The 23,214-nt window shown below is 39.7% G+C and overlaps 1 protein-coding gene across 2 annotated transcripts in view; it reads right to left on the bottom strand.

Moving 5' to 3' along the window:
- Positions 1–23,214, bottom strand: part of ELOVL6 (ELOVL fatty acid elongase 6) — a 148,636-nt gene that overhangs the window by 42,243 nt on the left and 83,179 nt on the right. For both annotated transcript variants that reach the window (XM_040237469.1, XM_040237470.1), the window contains one exon: positions 10,060–10,191. In XM_040237469.1, the coding sequence (XP_040093403.1) occupies positions 10,060–10,191 (132 nt within the window). The remainder of the gene's footprint in view (positions 1–10,059; positions 10,192–23,214) is intronic.

The raw sequence follows: 23,214 nt of genomic DNA, 5'->3' as shown, positions 1-23,214 counted from the left end.
AGAAAACATTTGGGAAATAGGAACTGGTGGTTTGCAGTACTAAGATGTGAAGTGATAAAGGCCAGACCAGAGATTCCAGCATGGAAATGGAGATGAGACAGCTACTCAACATATTTAAGAAGAATTTTATAACTCAGAGGAGTTTTTTGACACTAAGGACACTGGATATTCAGAATCCAGCAATTGGTGAGTCTTTAAATAACAGCCTTTAAAAACAAGCCAAACCGAATCAGTATTGTTGGTTCTAGCTGTTACTTCTGGAGTGGACTTAGCTTTACATCAGTAACAATATTAGGGCACAGGGGTGGGGTTGGAGCAGTTATATGACCCACGGGAACCATTAAACAGAGGAAAAAGAGTTACAGGTGGACGATACTTCCTGCTATTCAATCCAGAAATATCTTTTTATTGCAATAGTAGATTATCATATGATGCAACTGACTATTGATTTATAGCTTTATGACCAGGTGTATCAGAGTATTTTTGAATAATATCGCCTTATGATGATTTTTTTCCAAAGAGATTTTTCTCCAGATCTTTCAGTCTCCCTGGGTTTTGGCCATAACCTTGTCATGTACATGGCGTATCATCTCCCAGTCACAGTGTAGAAAGGTCCTTAGGTGCCCCCAGAATCAACTCAGGGAGTATTGAAGGCAGTTTGACCCCAAACTCCAGAGTGTTGAGATAGGAAGTGACCCTTGGTCGGGGAATGCATACTGATACCTTTAAAAGCCTCTCAGTAGCAATGAGAGAAGATTTACTTGGGTTGAGGTTCTGTTTCACTCTGGATTTATTTCTCTCCTTTAGTATTCATCTTTTTTGAGGGGGGGTTGGGGGGGGTGGGGTGGGTTAGCATAGTGCAAGGCAAAGGGAGAAATAAGAATCAACAACTGTGTTGAATTTACCCATCTTCTCAGTCCTTCCTGCCTCTCAGGTTGCCCTGAGAGAGCGTATTAGATAAGATTTTAAAATCCATAAAAGATGAGCTGGATCAGTAAAATCTAGATTAGTCCAGTTCATAGTTCCTTCTATTGCATAGCTTCATTACCTCATCCTTTAGAATTACCGGTATGAGTATGGCTGTCTTGTTTTGAACAGAGAATACAGCTACCTGGCACCAAGCTCATGAGCTGAAAAATGAAACCCACACTCCACTGGGTTATTTGACCACAGGTCTCAAACTGGCTTCATCTTCCCGAGAAGTGACATGGTCTCCAGCATTCACTTAGACGGCTTAGGTTGTGAAGAATCTGCCCACTATGTGGGAGACCCAGGCTTGATTCATGGGCCAGGAAGATCCCCTGGAGAAGGAAATGGCAACCCACTTCAGTTTTGCTGCCTGGAGAATTCCACGGACAGAGGAGTCTGGTGGGCTACAGTCCGTGGAGTTGCAAAGAGTTGGACATGACTGAGTGACTAACTGGAGAAGGCAATGGCACCCCACTCCAGTACTCTTGCCTGGAGAATCCCATGGATGGAGGAGCCTGGTAGGCTGCAGTCCATGGGGTCGCGAAGAGTCTGACATGACTGAGCGACTTAGCAGCAGCAGCAGCAGAATGACTAACACTTCACTTTACAATTCAGTGACTAGTTGAGCTTTTATTTTTGAATGACTTAAAGATGTTCACTAGGAAAATAGTGACAAATTTTGAAAAATTTTAAAGGGCTATCAAAAAGACATCTGGTTTGAATACTTTAAATTTGAGTGACAATATGTTAAATGTTTGGGAATATTATGGACAGAAGAGCAAGTTTCAGAGAGGAGAGAAATTCTAAAAGATTTGTTGGGGCAACTTGGCAAACGATAGCTGGAATTTCCCCTTTTTCTGTTTTATTAAGCCAACTCACTTCTCAGTGGGTTGTAACTAGATTAACCGTTACCTTTTACCATTCAAAGTGAGTCACTGTTGAGAGTGAAAGGGGAGTTATTAATGTTGAGACAATGGGTATAAAACTAAGGTTACCCTGAGCAAACCAGGATGTATGGATTTTAGTGTACCGGTTCCACTTCAAAGGATGGAGAGTTGCCATTTCTTTTTAGTAGTGCTCTTGGTTTTTCAACACGCGTCAAAAGTGACTCAAATAGTGTCACAAGAAAACAACCAGAAGAAAGGTCCCCAAATTATCCTTCCAGCTACACATACACACTGAGCTCAGGGTCACTTTCAGAAAATAGAAAACCAAAAAAGTACTTAATTTGGACTTTGCGGAAGTACAGTGGATCAGAACCTGCCTGCCAAAACAGGGGACACAGGTTTGATCCCTGGTCTGGGAAGATTCCTCATACCACGGAGCAACTGAGCCCGCAGGCTGCAGCTACCGAAGCCTGAGTGTCCAGAGCCTGTGCTCAGTACCGAGAAGCCACCGTAACGAGAAGCCACCGCAACGAGAAGCCACCGCAACGAGAAGCCCATGGCCGCACCCAGAGAAAACAGCAGCAGTGAAGCGCAGCAATGAAGACCCAGAGCAGCCAAACAAAGAATGTATATATAAAACAGCTTCCCTGGTGGCTTACACAGTAAAGAGTCTGCCCGCAATGCAGGAGACCTGGGTTCAATCCCTGGGTCCCGACTCTTTGCGACCCCATGGACTGTAGCCCACCAGGCTCCTCCATCCATGGGATTTTCCAGGCAAGAACACTGGAGTGGGTTGCCATTTCCTTCTCCAGGGGATCTTTCTGACCCAGGGATTGAACCCAGGTCTCCTGCGCTGTAGGCAGATGCTTTACCGTCTGCACCACCAGGCAAGTCCACGTGGACATGAGTTTGAGCTAATTCCAGGAGATAGTGAAGGACAGGGAAGCCGGGAGTGCTGCAGTCCACGGGGTCACAAGGAGCGGACACAACTTAGCAACTGAACAACAACAATATATAAAAAACCATTCTTAATTCTAACTATAAATCTGCCATTAAACAGGGCACAAAGTTTGTGTGAAGGACAGGGAAGCCGGGAGTGCTGCAGTCCATGGGGTCACAAGGAGCGGACACAACTTAGCAACTGAACAACAACAATATAAAAAAAAAAAATTCTTAATTCTAACTATAAATCTGCCATTGTTGTGGTGTGTGTTTGGATCAATAGGGCACAAAGTTTGTGTTTTGATATAAACTTGCTTTATTTAATGTACACCAGCATTTTGCCAGAATCTTATAAATGACTACAGTTGCTAGCTTTCCTTTAAACAACTGACTTCTTTTCATTATTTGCTTTCAACTTAAAAAAGTTTGCTATCCATACTTGTATCGAACAGTTATTTTTTTAATTTAACTTTTTCATAATAACAAGGTCATACAAAATCAGGGAAGCCTCCGTCAGACCCTCTCTGATCTCACTGGGCTCCCTGCATCCCCAAAAAGAATCACTAGCTTGAATTTCTGAAATGTTGTTTTTATGTTTTACTACACTGCTACTGCTAAGTCACTTCAGTCGTGTCCGACTCTGTGCGACCCCATAGGCGGCAGCCCACCAGGCTCCCCCGTCACTGGGATTCTCCAGGCAAGAACACTGGAGTGGGTTGCCATTTCCTTCTCCAATGCATGAAAGTGAAAAGTGAAAGGGAAGTTGCTCAATTGTGTCTGACTCTTAGCGACCCCATGGACTGCAGCCCACAGGGCTTCTCCGTCCATGGGATTTTCCAGGCAAGAGTACTGGAGTAGGGTTAATAAATACAATGTAGTGTTAATTTATGGGTTATTAAACTTTTTACAAAAGGTATCACATTACCACAATTATTCATCAGTTTGCCTTTTTTTGCTACTTAGTATATGCTTTCTAGAAATACCTTCTGCTTTGTTACATTTGGCCTTTTGATGCTGTGTCTTAAAAAATGTGACGTTTATAACCTGTTGTTGAAAAACTAGGAGCTTTTCCCCTATGACATTTATAGTTTATGTATTCATTTCCTTCATGATATTAATATCACTGTAATCATTGTCTGTAATGTTCTCTGTGGATTAAGAAGGACCACTTCTGGAAACCAAAACAAAGCACTAGATACAAGGCGCGTGAGTATAAATTCAGTTCTGAAATTTGTTATTTTCCATGTTTCATCACTTTATAGGCCAATGATGTACTTAACTCCTTCAATATGGGTTTTTTAAATGTCATATTTTTCTCATCTGAACAGTTTCAGTTAGTTTTATTATATATCTGTTTCTTTAAAAATAAGGCAGTTGCCAATAATTCTTCCAATATTAAATACTGATGGGTGAATAAAACCACAAGTGGATTTGATCAAATATCATTCATATGCATCTTTGCTCTGTTAAACACACTTTTCTGAATGTGTCCTATGGTATATATAAGCCTTTTTGTTCATGGAACTCTTACTAAAGAAAAGAGTAATTTTCTATTCACTTTGAATATATTTTATACCTAGGCCGAAGATAAAATTCAATGACAAAATAAAAATAAGGCCAGGAAATAAAAATGAGTTTCAACAGAGAAAATCGCTGGATAATAACACGGCAAAAAGTCCAACTGTAAAGTGAGTGTATCTGGCTTTGAACAAATAAAGCCTAAAGCAATTGACGCCAGAGTGAATCACCAGGAGACAGGAATAAGCAAATTTGAAGCAGGTGTGCACTGGCATCTACAAGTATGCTGCACAAAGTAATTAACTTATTCTAATGTGCACTGACTAGACACCTGTCCTTTGATTTGCTCTGGGTCAGAGACCTAGAAGGCTCCTTATTCTGCCAGTGAGAAGAAAGCTCTGCCAGACACCGACCTGGTGAAGGCTGCTTGAATCAGAAGCATGCACATCTGTGCCCAATCTAGAAGGATCTGAAGTTATTAAATCAGTACATAGAAAGTCCTTTACAAATCAACAGAAGTAACCCTGCTGAGACGCCATAGCAACATGATTTAATGACTCAGGAAGAATGGGTGGCTGGCACCTTGAAGGGCTTGAGGCTGTCTGTCATAAGCAATAATCTCAGGATTTACTAGTTCAAATTACCAGAATTTTTTTCAGTATTACCCTAAGGAAATATCCAAATATCTAGGGCCAAATGCCACCTGGAATTGTCTCATCAAATAAGAAAATGCTTATCCTTGGGTTGTAGGCTGCTATGTCCTAATCTTATCCCTGAAGACCGATACAGAAGCTGATGGCTTGGATCTAAAAGGGGAGGCATGGCTTGAGGTTAATGGAAAGAAATTGTTAAGAAAACCCCAGAGAAGTCATTTTTCAATGAAATAAATCCATGGTGGAACTGGGAAAAACCTCACTTGATCATATCCTATCTACTCCATCAAAACTTGTGACAGCCTTCAATAAATTACAATGTATTTGACCTATATGAAAACTGCTGTTATATTCAGTCAAAATACAAAGATAAAGAAAGAAAACACGCTACAGGTAATGCTCACCAAATCATATAACACCCCCTCCCTCCTTCTGAAACAGAGCAGGGGTTTCTTTTTGCTTAGGGAGCCTACATATCTGATTTAATTTCCACCCAGTTGTCTCATTCATGAGTAAACACAATTTGGGGTATCTGGAAATAAGTCTAAGCTGGGTCTCTAGTTACTGTAAAGGAGCTAACAGGCAAGCTTGAAAAACTGGGGGAAACACATTCGTTTTAAGCAGTAATATAGGCAATGGCACCCTACTCCAGTACTCTTGCTTGGAAAATCCCATGGACGGAGGAGCCTGGTAGGCTACAGTCCATGGGATCGTGAAGAGTTGCACGACTGAGCGACTTGACTTTCACTTTTCACTTTCATGCACTGGAGAAGGAAATGGCAACCCACTCCAGTATTCTTGCCTGGAGAATCCCAGGGACGGGGGAGCCTGGTGGGCTGCCGTCTATGTGGTCGCACAGAGTTGGACACGACTGAAGCGACTTAGCAGCAGCAGCATACATTAAAAATTCTTTTCAGTGATTTTCCAAAAGCAAAATCTTACTCTTCCTCTCCCTCATTTCTAATTCCTCTAACAGAAAAGTTAGGTTCTCTCTCCTCTTTTTTCTAAATCCATGATATCCTATTAGTGGTAAGTAGTGGCTCTTAAGGGTCCTACACAATTGCATGCCATTTCATGCAGGAATCTCTTGTGTAAGGACTTTATATGCTTATATATTAAACACCATTTATAGGTGAATTTGAAAATTTGTGAATTATAGTAAAATAAGTCATAATCTTCTACAAACATATTCTTGTAATAATGAAGTTATTTTATTAATATATGACCTAGATAGGAGAATTTTTATTAATACTCATCAAAACATGTTTGTGTTATTTTTTTGATGCTTTATATAAATTTTTGATGCTTTATGTCAATTGCATTCAAAAGCTATTTAGATTCTAAAAGAGCAAATATCACTTGAGATTCTCTAAGCTGTGTATGAGATTGTTATGCATGTATGTATATTTTAGGAAATGCTGTAAATGCAGTAGAGCACAAAGAATAATAAACCCCCAATATCCAGAATTGAGCTGTCAACATGATGCTTGTTTCATTTCTTTTGAATAAGAAGATAAGGCATCACAAAAAATTTAAATCCTTTTTGCTCTAGATTACTGGTCCACTAGAACCAACCTCTATAAGCTCTGAATTTTTTTTCTGCTTATTTTACAGTAAATAGTGGGCATTAAAAAAAAAACCTGTCTCCTCTCCCTTACTATAGATGTAATAAGAATTGAGTATGTTTTCTTCTATTATCTTTTTAGATATTTTTACAAATACTTAAATGTATTAATGAACAACATGTGTTTTATGTCTAGGAGTAAAATTTACATAAACATTCCATTAAAAAATTCATTCTGTATTAAGCCTTTTCATTCAATGCACTGTTGATCAGAATGAAGCACAGAGAAACCTTAATATACTCTTCCTAACATGGGACCATGTTCAATTAATACAACCACAGAATTCCATTATAATGTTTCCAAATAAATGATTAGAATATTATGATCAATTTTTATAAGACCCAAGACAGTCCGTGCTTGGACACCTTTCATTAGTTCCAGCTTTTACAATTTTATACAAAACATGGCTCTGAAGAAAGTAAAGTAACCAATAGAATTAAGGAAACTGAAGATGAAACAGGAACTTGTCAATCTAAAAAAGATGGTAGTGTTAATGACTATTGCATATGTTCTATGGTGTAAGTAAGTACTGACCTTGGGAACTTGGGTTTTGGCATAGGAGGAAAGAGAAATCTATTAAGTAAAAACTCTCTAGTCATAAATATGAATCAGAAGTATGAATACTAACTCTGGATACATTCTTTCAAAAAAACGAATAATTTTTTTCCTGCTCTCTTAGAGGCCTAAAAATAAGAACTTAGTGACAACAACCAGCCCTGGTACTTAGAGTTATTTCTAAATACTACTTCTCCCAAAGGAAGCTGGGATCTTTTGAGAAATGACTGATTTCAATTCTGGACAAGGATATGAAACATGCTTGGCCTGGGACAGCTTGTCATCCCCACCCCCTCCCCCAATCACACACACACCCCAAAATACACACACATACACAAAATCAAGCTATGAGCACTACTCAGGATGGGGAAAGGATTCAGGAGCTCCCTCTGGACAAACATGGGTTAACTTAGCATCAAAAAGAATAATAGCATTGGACTATAATACATCATATCCAAATTCACCTCACACTCACTGACATGTAAAAAAGTGTTATTCTGTAAGTTCATAATGATACTTAAAAACACCCATTATTATTCACATGCTAAGTAATCAAATTAATGTTTTTGAAACTGCTAAATATGAGTAAAGAATCAAGTATTTATCCTTGCTTTTGTTTCACTAACTTCTTATAAGAAGTCCTATCAAATCTAAATATAAAAATTTCTACCTCTGTTGACTAACAAATAATACAGGGTTTCAGAAGAATATAATCAGTAACATCCTGTCTGGGGGAAACTCTAAAAGAGAAACAATTTGGATTATCCGAAGAATGGATTGGAAGTGGAAGGAAAGACAAAACCTCTAAGTTAAATCAACTAATGGGAAAGTGTGGACCCGTTTGGGTAAGGATTCTTTACTTTTTTTTTAGGTCCTTATCAGTTGACTATTTTATATACAGAGAATCCCAGGGACGGGGGAGCCTGGTGGGCTGCTGTCTATGGGGTTGTACAGAGTCGGACACGACTGAAGCGACTTAGCAGCAGCAGCAGTGTGCGTAAGTCCTTTGGGTCAAAATTCTTAAAAATAAATTGTACAAAAAAAAAAATTTGAAACAACTGGAGAAAATGGAACACTCAGTAAGAAAGAATTATTACTAATTTAGGTGAGATAACGACACTGACCAGTCTAGTAAGACTACTTAACTTTTAGAAATGGTATCCTTTCATTCAGAAATAATTGAGTCTGTAATAGTTCCCAATAATTTGGGTCATGGGAGAAGTTAGTGGGAACACAGACGAAGCAGTGTTGATAACTGTTTAAACAGGAGAACAGGTGTGTGGGGGTCCACAGAGGAAAGAGTGTTGATAACTGTTTAAGCAGGAGAACAGGTGTGTGGGGGTCCCTGGACTTTCTTCTTCCCTCTTATATGTGCTACGTTTAAAAAAACAGAAGATAAAGGTTCAGGGGATGTTGAAAGATCTGTAAAATGCTGAAAGGCATCATCAAGATAAATTTCCCCTCAAATATCAAAGTACTTAAGGCAGATTCTGTGAACCTTCAATGTAAATAAAAATAAAAATGCTGCTTTGTATTAGAGAATTAGGACCTGATACATATGAAATGGAAGGAGTCTTTAGTGATAGGTTCAAATCACAAGTATCTCACACGCCTTATGAAATGCACCAAAATAAAGAGTGCCTGCAGTAGCAAGCACATCAGTGTTTCAGATGCAGGGAGCCAGCTTGACGGAAATGTACAGATCAGAGTTTGTGAAAATTCTCTTCCTGCCTGATCGTCTTTAAAAAGCCTTAAGTGACTAATGAGGCTTTTAATGATTCCACGTGTTTCTCGTTAGTGGTGCATGCTAAGTCACTTCAGTCATGTCCGACTCTTTGTGACCCCATGGATTATAGCCCACCAGGCTCCTCTGTCCATGGAATTCTCCAGGCAAGAATACTGGAGTGGGTTGCCATGCCCTCCTCCAGGGGATCTTCCCAACCCAGGGATCGAAGCCAGTGTCTACTGTGGCTCCTGCATTGCAAGCAGATTCTTTACTACTGAACCACAGAAGAAGTAGAACTGTTAATATGTAATACAAGAAAAGTAGAAATACTCCTATATATTAGAAAGAATAGGTTTTTATTCTGTAGCATATTTATATCTGCTTCCCTACCCGCCCCCAAGGCCAGTTATCAATGTGCTGGTTTTGACAAGCAAAACACAAAAGGAATAGGTGCCTTTGTTAGCACTGTAGGTAAGTGCTGGCACCTGTTTGGATACCAGCTGTGTGTTAATTCATCTTATGATTGTCAAATCACCAAATGTTACAAAGCTAGGGAATGCTCCTTCAGGGTTCCAGGAGTGTGTCTGCATGTTGGCTGGCAGATACTCCTGGAGAGACCAGACCTGATCCTGACCAGCCTCTATGACGACTTTTGTCTGACACAAAGTTAAGACCTGAATGCATAAGCATATGCCTGTGAGTCAGTTCAGGTGGAGGATGCTTTGGGGATATGGGACAGAAGCATTCTCTGGTCCAGTGTCTCATCAAATGCCCGAAAGCCATTTTTGACTATGTACCAGTCCGTAAGAGTATGCCCACCCCATCTGAACACCACCATACACTTCCACAGTTTATTGCTGCAGCTTTCCATTTACCCCTACATCTATATTTATACGCCAAAGAATGGAACTGATGTACTGCTTATAGTCCTAAGACATAAACGGAGTTACTGCATGAACAGTTTGGACAAGAGAGGAGGTGGCCTGAGGGTTCTCAAAATGAGGAGAGCGTGGCAAGCTTGACTGCATGAAGCCTTTCCCTTGGGAGGTGGTGCTATTTTACATCCTTAATGACAAAAAATATGAGATGCAGGATTAAACGTGGTTGTCTTTTAGCTAATCTGATGAAATAGATGGATTTTATTTGGAAAATGAAAAACAAAAACAAAAAAAAACACAACCTACCTGAAGACTGCGAGGGTCAGAGACCAGAGCACTAGAGGCTTCCTCAGTTCAAACTTCGCCCGCTTGTTCATTAGGTGCCGACCACCGAAGACAAAGGCAGCATACAGAGCGGAAAACAGGAAAGATTTCTTCCTGGGAACAAACAGAAAAACAAAATCTTATCAAATAAAGGTCTTTAAGCAGCACTGAAAATATACCCTTGGGAATGTGCCCCGTTCCCGGAAGAGAGAAACGTGAGTCCATTTGGCAACATGGTGGCTAGTGACTCCTCCCCTGATAAAGTAGGCCATCCAGATTAACTCATGTCAGGATAGATGTATTTTCTTGGGGGACTCTGTAACTCTAAACATTTCATCAACATGGTACTGAGGTACAAAGAGAAACATTTTTACCAAGAGAACTGATTTTCAGAGTTTGTTGGACAATTTCGATAGATTAATTGAAAAGGATCATTTTGTTGGAAATAGAAAAACTAGGTGACAGACCTGTGTCCTAGGACAAGAAAGCCTTTAAAAATGGCATCTTCCTAAAAGACTAATGATACTAAAAAAATGATTTGAGAAACACTTCATGATTTAAAACACTAAAATGAAGCTACATGAATTACGGCTCCTGAAAGATAGATTCCTGACATCTTCACCAGGGGAGGCAGGTATTAAATGTCAGTATAATCATTAATAATAAGCCTAATCGTCAGACATCATACAATGCAATAGGAAGAACACAGAACTTCTTACAGTACAGTGGCCTAAAACCTTGAGGTTGAATCTCTGCAAATATCCGATTTTTCTACCTGCTTATAGGAAAGATAGGGGATAAAGCCAAACTGAAACATTCTGTTGGTATTTAGTTGCTAAATTGTGTCCAACTCTTTACAACCCTGTGGACAACAGCCTGCCAGGCTCCTCTGTCCATGGGATTATCCAGGCAAGAATACTGGAGTGAATTGCCATTTCCTTTTCCAGGGGATCTTCCCCACCCAAGGATTGAGCCTGCGTCTCCATCTTGGCAAGCAGATTCTTTATCACTGAGCCAGCTGCGAAGCCCAGGACATTCTGTAGGACAGCTGGCTGACTTTCTTCAAAATGTCAGTGGTAAGAAATCAAAATCTAGGGCTGTTTTATATTAAAAGCAACTTGAGAGACATAATTAAATATAACATGTTGAACTTTTGGGGACCCTTATTTGAACAGATGTTTAAAAAAATCTTTCATAAAATCAGAAAGTTATCAGTCATAATTTTAAAAGTTATCAGTTAATATTTATGGGTGAAATTATGTGTCTTGGATTTGCTTTAAAATAGTCTAGGAAACAAACAGAACTGAGGCAGTATTAAGAATGGAGAGATGAAAGGAGATTTTTTAAAAAATGATGGAACAAAGGGTCTTCAGCACCCATTTATGATTAAAACTCTTCAAAAAAATGGGCAAAGAAGGAAACAAACCTCAACATAATAAAGGCCATATAAGATAAGCCCATAGCAAACATTCTCAACGGAAAAAACTGAAAGCATTCCCTATAAGATTAGGAACAAGACAAGGGTGCCACTTTCACCACTATTATTCAACATAGTTTTGGAAGTCCTAGCTACAGCAGTTAGAGAAGAAAAAGAAATAAAAGGAATCCAGATTGGAAAAGAAAAAGTAAAGCTCTCACTGTTTGCTGACGACAAGATACTATACACAGAAAACCCTAATGGTAGTATCAGATAATTACTAGATCTAGTCGGCAAAGTCTCAGGATATAAAATCAATACACAGAAATCACTTGCATCCCTATATACTAACAATGAAATATCAGAAAGAAAAATTAAGGAATCAATCCCATTCACCATTGTAACAAAAATAATAAAATATATAGGAATAAACTTACCTAAGGAGACAAAAGAACTGTATGCAGAAAATTGTAAGACACTGATGAAAGAAATCAAAGATGACATAAACAGATGGAGAGATATTCCATGTTCTTGGGTAGGAAAAATCAATATTGTGAAAATGACTACACTACCAAATGCAATCTGCAGATTCAGGGCAATCCCTATCAAATTACCAATGGCATTTTTCACAGAATTAGAACAAAAAATTTCACAATTCATATGGAAACACAAAAGACCCCAAATGGCCAAAACAGTCTTGAGAAAGAAGAATGGAGCTGGAGGAATCAACCTTCCTGACTTCAGATTATACTAAAAAGCTACAGTTATCAAGACAGTATGGTACTGGCACAAAAACAGAAATATAGACCAATGGAAAAAGATGAAAGCCCAGAATAAACTCATTACTTTGCCAACAAAGGTCCTTCTGGTTAAAGCTATGGTTTTTCCATTAGTCACATATGGATGAGAGAGTTGGACTATAAAGAAAGCTGAGCACTGAAGAATTGATGCTTTTGAACTGTGGTGTTGGAGAAGACCCTTGAGAGTCCCTTGGACTGCAAGGAGATCCAGCCAGTCCATCCTAAAGCAGATCAATCCTGGGTGTTCATTGGAAGGACTGATGCTGAAGCTGAAACTCCAATACTTTGGCCACCTGATGTGAAGAGCTGACTCATTTGAAAAGACCCTGATGCTGGGAAAGATTGAAGGTGGGAGGAGAAGGGGATGACAGAGGATGATATGGCTGGATGGCATCACCAACTCAATGGACATGTGTTTGAATAAACTCCAGGAGTTGGTGATGGATAGGGAGGCCTGGCATGCTACAGTCCATGGGGTCGCTAAGAGTTGGACACGACTGAGTGAGTGAACTGTACTGAACCTATGCGTACCTTATTTTTGACAAAGGAGGCAAGAATATAAAATGTGGCAAAGACAGCCTTTTCCATAAGTGGTGCTGGGAAAACTGGACAGCTACATGTAAAAGAATGAAATTAGAATGCTTCCTAACACCGTACACAAAGACAAACTCAAAATGGATTAAAGACCTAAATGAAAGACCAGAAACTATAAAACTTAGAGAAAACATAGGCAGAACACTGGATGACACAAAGCAAGACCCTCTATGACTCACCTCCTAGAGTAATGGAAATAAAAACAAAAGTAAACAAGATTAAACTTAAAAGCTTTTGCACATCAAAGGAAACTATAAGCAAGGTGAGGACAACCCTCAGAATGGGAGAAAATAATAGCAAATGAAACAACTGACAAAGGATTAATTTCCAAAGTATACAAGCAGTCATACAACTCAATACCAGAAAAATAAACAACCTAATCAAAAAGTGGGAAAAGACCTAGACAGACATTTCTCCAAGGAAGACATACAGATGGCTAACAAACACATGAAAAGATGTTAAACATTGCTTATTATTAGAGAAATGTGAATCAAAACTACAATGAGATATCACCTCTCATTGGTCAGAATGGCCATCATCAAAAGTCTACAAACAATAAATGCTAGAAAGGGGGTGGAGAAAAGGGAACACTCGGCACTGTTGGTGGGAATGTAGATTGATACAGCCACTATGCATGATGGTATGGAGATTCCTTAAAAAACTGGGAATAAAACCACCATGTGACCCAGCAATCCCACTCCTAGGCATATACCCTGAGGAAATCAATATTGAAAAAGGCACATGTATCCCATTGTTCATTCCAGCACTGTTTACAATAGCTAGAACACGGAAGCAACCTAGATGTCCATCGACAGATGAATGGATAAAGAAGTTTTGGTACATATACACAATGGAATATTACTCAGCCATAAAAAGGAACACATTTGAGTCAGTTCTAATGAGGTGGATGAACCTAGAGCCTATTATACAGAGTGAAGTAAGTCAGAAAGAGAAAGAGATATCATATACTAACGTATATATACAGAATCTAGAAAGATGGTACCGAAGAATTTATTTGCAGAGCAGCAATGAAGAAACAGACATAGAGAACAGACTTATGGACATGGGGAGAGGGGAGGAGAGGGTGAGATTATGGAGAGAGTAATATGGAAACTTATATTACCAAATGTAAAATAGATAGCCAACAGGAATTTGCTGTTTATCTCAGGAAACACAAACAGGGGCTCTGTATCAACCTCGAAGGGTAGAATGGGGAGGGAGATGGGAGGGAGGTTCAAGAGGGAGGGGCTGTATACCTATGGCTGATTCACGCTGAGGTTTAAAAACAACAAAATTCTGCAAAGCAATTATCTTTCAATTAAAAAATAAAGTAAAAAAAAAAAAACCACAAAACCCCCTCACATTTCAGGAAATACCTACCCACCAACAAACACTTTTAAAGAACTTGTTTGTTTTTGAAGAGTGTTTTATCAACATAATGTATGAAATTAGGAAAACAACCAAGAGCTCAGGCACTCTAAATCAAAAGGCAAACTCAAGAGAATCAATTAAGTTTTAAGAACAGTTGAATCAAACAGAACTTCACCCATTTTTACTACTAAATTATATAAGAATCCATAGGAAATTTTTAGCTAAAGTCCATCTTCATTTGAGTTATGTCAAATAACATAATAATTTTTAATTGGCTTCCTCATATATTAGTAAGCTGATTAGTTTTCAAACTTTAAACTTTTTATTTTGTATTAACAAAATAAATTATTTTTTTTTAGTAACAATCTTGTGGCAGTTTCAGGTGAACAGCAAAGGGACTCAGCCATATATACACATGTATCCATTCTCCTCCAAATCTCCCTCTCATCCAGGCTGGTACAGAACACTGAGTAGAGTTCCATGGGCTATACAACAGGTCCTAGTTGTTACACTGTTATTTTTAATGAAAATCTAAAAGTGGTAATTTTTAACAAGTCTAAAAAATTTTCAGAAAAATAAATGAAATTTCAGAAATAAGAAAGATAAAAAAGAAAAAATAATGGAGAGATGAAAGGAGAGTAATTAAAAAAATGATGGAACACAGGATCTTATGAGTCCTTTTTTCTTTTTGTTAGGTTTAGGTGGACTTTTAGTCAGGAAGGTCTAGATAAATAGAATAGAATCTGCATGTCCTGCACATTTATTAGTGTACCAAGGAGAAGTGAACAATAGTATCGCTAATGCCATAAAGAACAAAAACACAAAGTTTTCGCAGAGTACAATTCAATAGAAAGTAACAGAGGTCATGTATTATAAATAACTGAAACAACTGAGTACTTTCTGATATGATAAAGCAATGTTTCTTTTAAAATGGGTACTCCTCACTCAAGGGCTGAAAAATAAGTTCTGAGATGTAATACAAAAAGAAAAATGCATTCACCCAAAGAGCATTACTTGTAAAGGGTTTTGTATTTTTTCCCCAACAACTGCCACGAATTGCTGACTCATGCGAGATCTTATTGTTCACACAGCATCACTCTTCTTCCAGTGATTGCAAGTGACTGACTTGGTGAACACCACCAAATAAAGTGGTGATTTCTGAAATCAACTGGTAAATAGATTTAAATAAATCACTTTCACCAAGTGTCACAAACTCTTGGAAACATTAAGACCTGGCACAGACTAGTGCTTAATAAATATTTATTGAATGATCATGACTGAATTTTCTGATAAGAGAAAATATAATTAATGTACTCAGGCACATGGAAGCTCAGAGAACACTGAGTAAATTAACAGTTGGTGGCTCAGATGGAAAAGAATCTGCCTGCAATGTGGGAGAGCCAGGTTCGATCCCTGGGTTGAGAAGATCCCCTGGAGAAGGGAATCACTCCAGTATTCTTGCCTGGAGAATTCCAGGGACAGAGGAACCTGGCAGACTACAGTCCATGGGGTCATAAGGAGTTAGACACAACTCAACATCTAACAGTTTCACATTTTCACTTTCCCTTTCCTAGTTAATGTCTTAGTAACTAAAGAATAAAATATTTAGAAAAAAAAAAAAGATCCATTTTCTTCCTCCAGAAAGAAAGAGACTATTTCTGTATTTCAAAGAGAAGCGGAAATGTGAAACAATTTTATGGAAACTTAACTATTGAACATTTGAAGAATAAAGCAGTTTTGGCCATAAATACATTTATTGTTTTACTCCTTTGAACTTTGAAAGTATATGGCATTACTTTAAAAATCAGAATCACTATCTCTACTTATGTGCACATAAGGATTCACTCAAGAAAAACAAAATTTATTAAGTTAATGTAGACAGTAGTCTGCACGGAGAAGGCAATGGCAACCCACTCCAGTACTCTTGCCTAGAAAATCCCATGGACGGAGGAGCCTGGTGGGCTGCAGTCCATGGGGTCGCTAAGAGTCGGGCACGACTGAGCGACTTCACTTTCACTTTTCACTTTCATGCACTGGAGAAGGAAATGGTAACCCACTCCAGTGTTCTTGCCTGGAGAATCCCAGGGATGGGCGAGCCTGGTGGGCTACCGTCTATGGGGTCACACAGGGTCGGACATGACTGAAGCAACTTAGCAGCAGTAGCAGCAGCAGTCATAAGCAAAAGCATATATTCTTTTGTAAATTCAAGGTAATGATAAGTGACAATAATCATAGTATTATGATTTAAGGAGTGATTCCTGGGGGTAGAGATAGTGCTAAAAAGCTTTGGTATTTAATTCTCTTCAGTTCAGTCGCTCAGTCGTGTCCAACTCTTTGCGACCCCATGAATTGCAGCATGCCAGGCTTCCCTGTCATCCTTAAATGTAGGTAAAACATTTTCTTCATGTTATGGCCAAGGAGACTGACTTAGAGATTAAGTAGCCTCAGTCCTATGGTAAGAAGAGTTTATCTGCTGTTATAAGAATTCCTTAAACACCTTTACAGAACTACAAGGCTGTTGTGTAACTTTGTGGCACGCTGTTTGTGAAAAGATGAAGAGGAATCTCTACACCTTTGTTTCAACTACCACATTTTCTGGGAAGTCTTTGATCCAAATCCTCTTCAGAACAAATTCACTATATGTATCACTGAAAACTCTTCCTTTCAACAATTTATTATTCTTTCTCTTGCTCATTCACTCTAATTCCAAGTTCAGGTATAGTTACATTAATTATATTACTCACAATTATGAACCAAGTTAAAGAATGTCTATATGATCCCATCATTCTAATCTAAGGGGAAAATAATGTGCCTTGAAGAACTAACCAAAGAATTCAAGTCTTCCCTCTGTAGTCTTTCCTCAAATTTCTTCAGTTCTAGAATGAGAATTAGTCCTAAGGTACTGCTACGTTCCTGGTCAGGGCTGTTCCCTTTTTCACATGTTTACTAAAGATCTCTTTAAGAATCTTAAATTCCACAGCTAGAGCAACCAAGCTGATCAATATAAACATGCAGAATTTGAGAACTGTGAGGGACAAATGTTCTACAGAAAAGGAAATGAGGTGGGGCATGCTGATGACATTGGTTGTTCAGGGTTACATGGCTGCATTTACACATATTGGTCACAACTACCAAAAATTGAAATGGCTGTGATCAAGCATGCAGGTAAACAAAAATCAATTGTCTAGGCTCTATCTGGGTCCCAGGCAGTCAATAATGAGTGCCATTGCTTCAGTCGTCTCTGACTCTCTGTGACACAATGGACTGTAGCCCGCCAGGCTCTGCTGTCTATGGGGATTTTCCAGGCAAGAATACTGGAGTGGGCTGCCATGCCCTTCTCCACTAGTGGTGATTGCTAGTTTTCCAGGGGATCTTCCTGACCCAGGGATTGAACCCACATCTCTTAATGTCTCCTACATTGACAGGCAGGTTCTTTACCACTAGAGCCACCTGGGAAGCCCCCAGTCAATCACAGGAACTGAGTATAAATAGTATAATAAAAACCAAGTTACTTATTGTATCCTACATAAATCTTCCACTGCGGTGAAATTTAAATAATGTTTTGGCAACAATGGACGGACTTGGAAGGCCATTATGCTAAGCGAAATGAGACAGATAAGAAAGAATGCTGTATGATATTACTTATAGAAGGAATCTAAAAAATACAACAAAGTAATGAATATGAGAAAAATGAAGCAGTCTCACAGATATAGAGCACTACTGGTTAGCAGTGGGGAAAGGAAGCAGAGGGGTAGTATAAAGGTGGGAGAGAAGAAGAAATCAACTGTTGGATGTAAGACAGGCTACAAGGTTGTATTTGACAAATGGGAAATACAACCAATGTTTTGCAATAACTGTAAAAGGAGTATAAACTTTAAAAATTGTAGTAAAAATGAGTAAATACACAAAAAATAAAAATGTGAAATAATGCTTTGAGTTAATTTAGAAGTTAGTTTAGGGTTCTATTAAGAGAAGGAGTCACATGAGGAAGCATTAACTGAGTAAAAATTAATCATTCATAGTTGAATGTTATGATTTTTCCATTTTGCTAGAAGAAAATTTTTCTTTAGCCAAAAGGGTGATTTAAGTGGATTAAAACTGTATTTCCATCCTGTTATCTCTTTGGTAAAGTTTCAATTACAGTCAAGATGAATAACGACTTGCTGCAGGTCCACTTACTATTTAATGTGGATAGATGACTTCCCAAAAACTTCAACAGTAATCCAATAATACCTCATATTCTGACAGGTCTCCACATCTGGGTATAATGGTAACACTGCACTGTTTTATCATCAGATAACTGGAAATTTCTAGATGGTACAGACTCTTGTTTACTAAATGCACTCTTAAATGCACAATCACACAGCACAACCTTTAACTGTAGGTACTTAATACTTTTCATATTGTTCATAGGGTTCTCAAGGCAAGAATAGTGAAGTGATTTGCCATTCCCTTCTCCAGTGGACCACATTTTGTCAGAATTCTCCACCATGACCTGTCCATCTTGGGTGGCCCTACACAGCTTGGCTCATGGTTTCATTGAGTTAGACAAGGCTGTGTTCCATGTGGTCAGATTGGTTAATTTTCTGTGACTGTGGTTTTAACTCTCTCTGCCCTCTGATGGAGAAAGATAAGAGGCTTATGGAAGTTTCCTGATGGGAGAGACTGACTGAGGGAGAAACTGAGTCTTGTTCTGATGGGCAGGGCCATGCTTCAGTTCAGTCGCTCAGTCAGGTCTGACTCTTTGCACCTCCATGAACTGCAGCACGCCAGGCTTGTTCATAATCTGTCCATCACCAACTCCCGGTACAGTTCAGTTTAGTAGCTCAGTCGTGTCCGACTCTTTGCGACCCCATGAATTGCAGCACACCAGGCCTCCCTGTCCATCACCATCTCCCGGGGTCCACTCAGACTCACGTCCATCAAGTCGGTGATTGCCGGGGTCCAGCCCTGGTGGATCCAGGGAATTCGAACGGTGGACATAGTCGGCGAGGAAAGACTTATTTACTTATTAATATAAGATTAGATTAGGAAGAAATAGTGTAGTAGGAAGATTAAGTGGAGGAAGAGGGCTGAATAGCTTGGATTACGCGGAAGACCAATAAAATTCCAGACAAGGAATTTGCACCATCTACGTTGGGCCACCAGCGCTCGCTTGAATATCTAAGGGTGCCTCGCCTTAGGCTCCCTTTCATGCGGGTCTTAACAGCCAGGGCAAGTAAGTAGACTTGGTGAGCCTCCGTGCCCCAGATGGAAATTCAGCCTGAAATTAAGGCAAAGAGAAGGGAAAAAGAGAGAGAGAGAGACACGGGGGAAACCAGTCCAGCGACTGGCTCCTGCGTATGAGATGAGTGCAATTGCGTGGTAGTTTGAGCATTCTTTGGCATTGCCTTTCTTTGGGATTGGAATGAAAACTGACCTTTTCCAGTCCTGTGGCCACTGCTGAGTTTTCCCAATTTGCTGGCATATTGAGTGCAGCACTTTCACAGCATCATCTTTCAGGATTTCAAATAGCTCAACTGGAATTCCATCACCTCCACTAGCCTTGTTTGTAGTGACGCTTTCTAAGGCCCACTTGACTTCACATTCTAGGATGTCTGGCTCTAGATGAGTGACCACACCACCATGATTATCTTGGTTTTGAAGATCTTTTTTGTACAGTTCTTCCGTGTATTCTTGCCACCTCTTCTTTATATCTTCTGCTTCTGTTAGGTCCATACCATTTGTCCTTTATCAAGCCCATCTTTGCATGAAATGTTCCCTTTGTATCTCTGATTTTCTTGGGATCTCTAGTCTTTACCATTCTGTTGTTTTCCTCTATTTCTTTGCACTGATCACTGAGGAAGGCTTTCTTATCTCTCCTTGCTACTGTTTGGAACTCTGCATTCAGATGCTCATATCTTTCCTTTTCTCTTTTGCTTTTTCGCTTCTCTTCTTTTCACAGCTATTTGTAAGGCCTCCCCAGACAGCCATTTTGCTTTTTTGCATTTCTTTTCCATGGGGATAGTCTTGATCTCTGTCTTCTGGACAAGGTCCATAGTACATGTCACAAACCTCCGTCCATAGTTCATGAGGCACTCTATCTATCAGATCTAGTCCCTTAAATCTATTTCTCCCTTCCACTGTATAATCATAAGGGATTTGATTTAGGTCATATCTGGTCTAGTGGTTTTCCCTACTTTCTTCAATTTAAGTCTGAATTTGGCAATAGGAGTTCATGATCTCAGCCACAGTCAGCTCCCAGTCTTGTTTTTGCTGACTGTATAGAGCTTCTCCATCTTTGGCTACAAAGAATATAATCAATCTGATTTCGGTGTTGACCATCTGGTGATGTCCATGTGTAGAGTCTTCTCTTGTGTTGTTGGAACAGGGTGTTTGCTATGACCAGTGCATTCTCTTGGCAGAACTCTATTTGACTTTGCCCTGCTTCATTCCGTGTTCCAAGGCCAAATTTGCCTGTTACTCCAGGTGTTTCTTGACTTCCTACTTTTGCATTCCAGTCCCCTATAATGAAAAGGACATCTTTTTTGGGTGTTAGTTCTAAAAGGTCTTGAAGGTCTTCGTAGAACTGTTCAACTTCAGCTTCTTCAGCATTACTGGTTGGGGCATAGACTTGGATAACTGTGATTTTGAATGGTTTGCCTTGGAAATGAACAGAGATCATTCTGTCATTTTTGAGATTGCATCCAAGTACTGCATTTCAGACTCTTTTGTTGACCATGATGGCTACTCCATTTCTTCTAAGGGATTTCTGCTGACAGTAGTAGATATAATGGTCATCTGAGTTAAATTCACCCATTCCAGTCCATTTTAGTTCACTGATTCCTAGACTGTCGACATTCACTCTTGCCATCTCTTGTTTGACCACTTCAAATTTGCCTTGATTCATGGACCTAACATTCCAGGTTCCTATGCAACATTGCTCTTTACAGCATCGGACCTTGCTTCTATCACCAGTCACATCCACAACTGGGTATTGTTTTTGCTTTGGCTGCATCCCTTCATTCTTTCAGGATTTATTTCTCCACTGATCTCCAGTAGCATATTGGGCACCTACCGACCTGGGGAGTTCCTCTTTCAGTATCCTATCATTTTGCCTTTTCATACTGTTCATGGGGTTCTCAAGGCAAGAATACTGAAGTGGTTTGCCATTCCCTTCTCCAGTGGACCACTTTCTGTCAGATCTCTCCACCATGACCCGCCCGTTCTGGGTGGCCCCACATGGCATGGCTTAGTTTCATTGAATTAGACAAGGTTATGGTCCATGTGGTTAGATTGACTAGTTTTCTGTGATTATGGTTTCAATGCGTCTGACTCCTTTTGACCCGATGGACTGTAGCCTACAAGGCTCCTCTGTCCATAGGATTTTCCAGGCAAGCATACTGGAGTGGGTTGCCATCTCTTTCTCCAGGAGATCTTCCCCACCCAGGGATCAAACCCAGGTATCCTGCATTGTAGAGACAGATGCTTTACTTTCTGAGTCAAGGCCCCAGGTAAATAGCAGGGAGGGAACACAGCTCCACCCATCAACATGCTTTGTAAACCTTTAACCCAATTTTCGGTTGATGGGTGGAGCTGTGTTCCCTCCCTGCTATTTACCTGGGGCCTTGACTCAGAAAGTAAAGCATCTGTCTACAATGCAGGAGACCTGGGTTTGATCCCTGGGTGGGGAAGATCTCCTGGAGAAAGAGATGGCAACCCACTCCAGTACTCTTGCCTGGAAAATCCTATGGACAGAGGAGCCTGGTAGGCTACAGTCCATGGGGTCGCAAAGAGTCGGACACGACTGAGCGACTTCACTTTCAGAAACTATGGTGGAGGTAATGAAGGGAATGGTGACCTCCTTCAAAAGATGCTATGCATGTGCTGCTACGCTCGGTGCCCCCAAACCTGCACCAGGCTACCCATGTCTCCACCGGAGACTACTGGCCACTCACGGGCAATTCTGGGTCAGTCTCTTGTGGAGTCACTGCTCCTTTATCCTGGTCCAATGCTGTAAAGAGCAATATTGCATAGGAACCTGGAATGTTAGGTCTATGAATCAAGGCAAATTGGAAGTGGTTAAGCTGGAGATGGCAAGAGTAAAAGTCAACCTTTTAGGAATCAGAGAACTGAAACGGACTGGAATGGGTGAATTTAACGCTGATGACCATTATATCTACTCCTATGGACAAGAATCCTTTGGGGAAATGAAGTAGCCATCCTAATCAACAAAAGAGTCCAAACTGCAGTACTTGGATGCAATCTCAAAAATGACAGAATAATCTCTGTTCATTTCCAAGGCAAACCATTCAATATCACAGTAATCCAAGTCTATACTAACACCCAAAAAAAGATGTCCTTTTCATTATAGGGGACTGGAATGCAAAAGTAGGAAGTCAAGAAACACCTGGAGTAACAGGCAAATTTGGCCTTGGAGTATGGAATGAAGCAGGGCAAAGACTAATAGAGTTTTGTCAAGAGAACCCACTGGTCGTAGCAAACACCCTCTTTCAACAACACGAGAGATATTCTACACACGGACATCACCAGATGGTCAATACTGTAATCAGGTTGATTATATTCTTTGCAGCCAAAGATGGAGAAGCTCTATACAGTCAGCAAAAACAAGACTGGGAGCTGACTGTGGCTGAGATCATGAACTCCTTATTGACAAATTCAGACTTAAATTGAAGAAAGTAGGGAAAACCACGAGACCATTCAGATATGACCTAAATAAAATCCCTTGCGATTATACAGTGGAAGTGACAAATAGATTCAAGGGACTAGATCTGATAGATAGAGTGCTTGATAAACTCTGGACAAAGATTTCTGACATTGTACAGGAGACAGGAATCAAGACTATTCCCAAGAAAAAGAAATGCAAAAATGCAAAATGGCTGTCTGAGGAGAACTTACAAATAGCTGTGAAAAGAAGAGAAGTGAAAAGCAAAGGAGAAAATGAAATATATACTC

Source organism: Oryx dammah, unplaced genomic scaffold, assembly GCF_014754425.2.
Source record: "Oryx dammah isolate SB20612 unplaced genomic scaffold, SCBI_Odam_1.1 HiC_scaffold_3, whole genome shotgun sequence".
In the NCBI taxonomy this organism is placed as follows: Eukaryota; Metazoa; Chordata; class Mammalia; order Artiodactyla; family Bovidae; genus Oryx; species Oryx dammah.
This window is presented reverse-complemented; position numbering and strand designations above follow the sequence as displayed.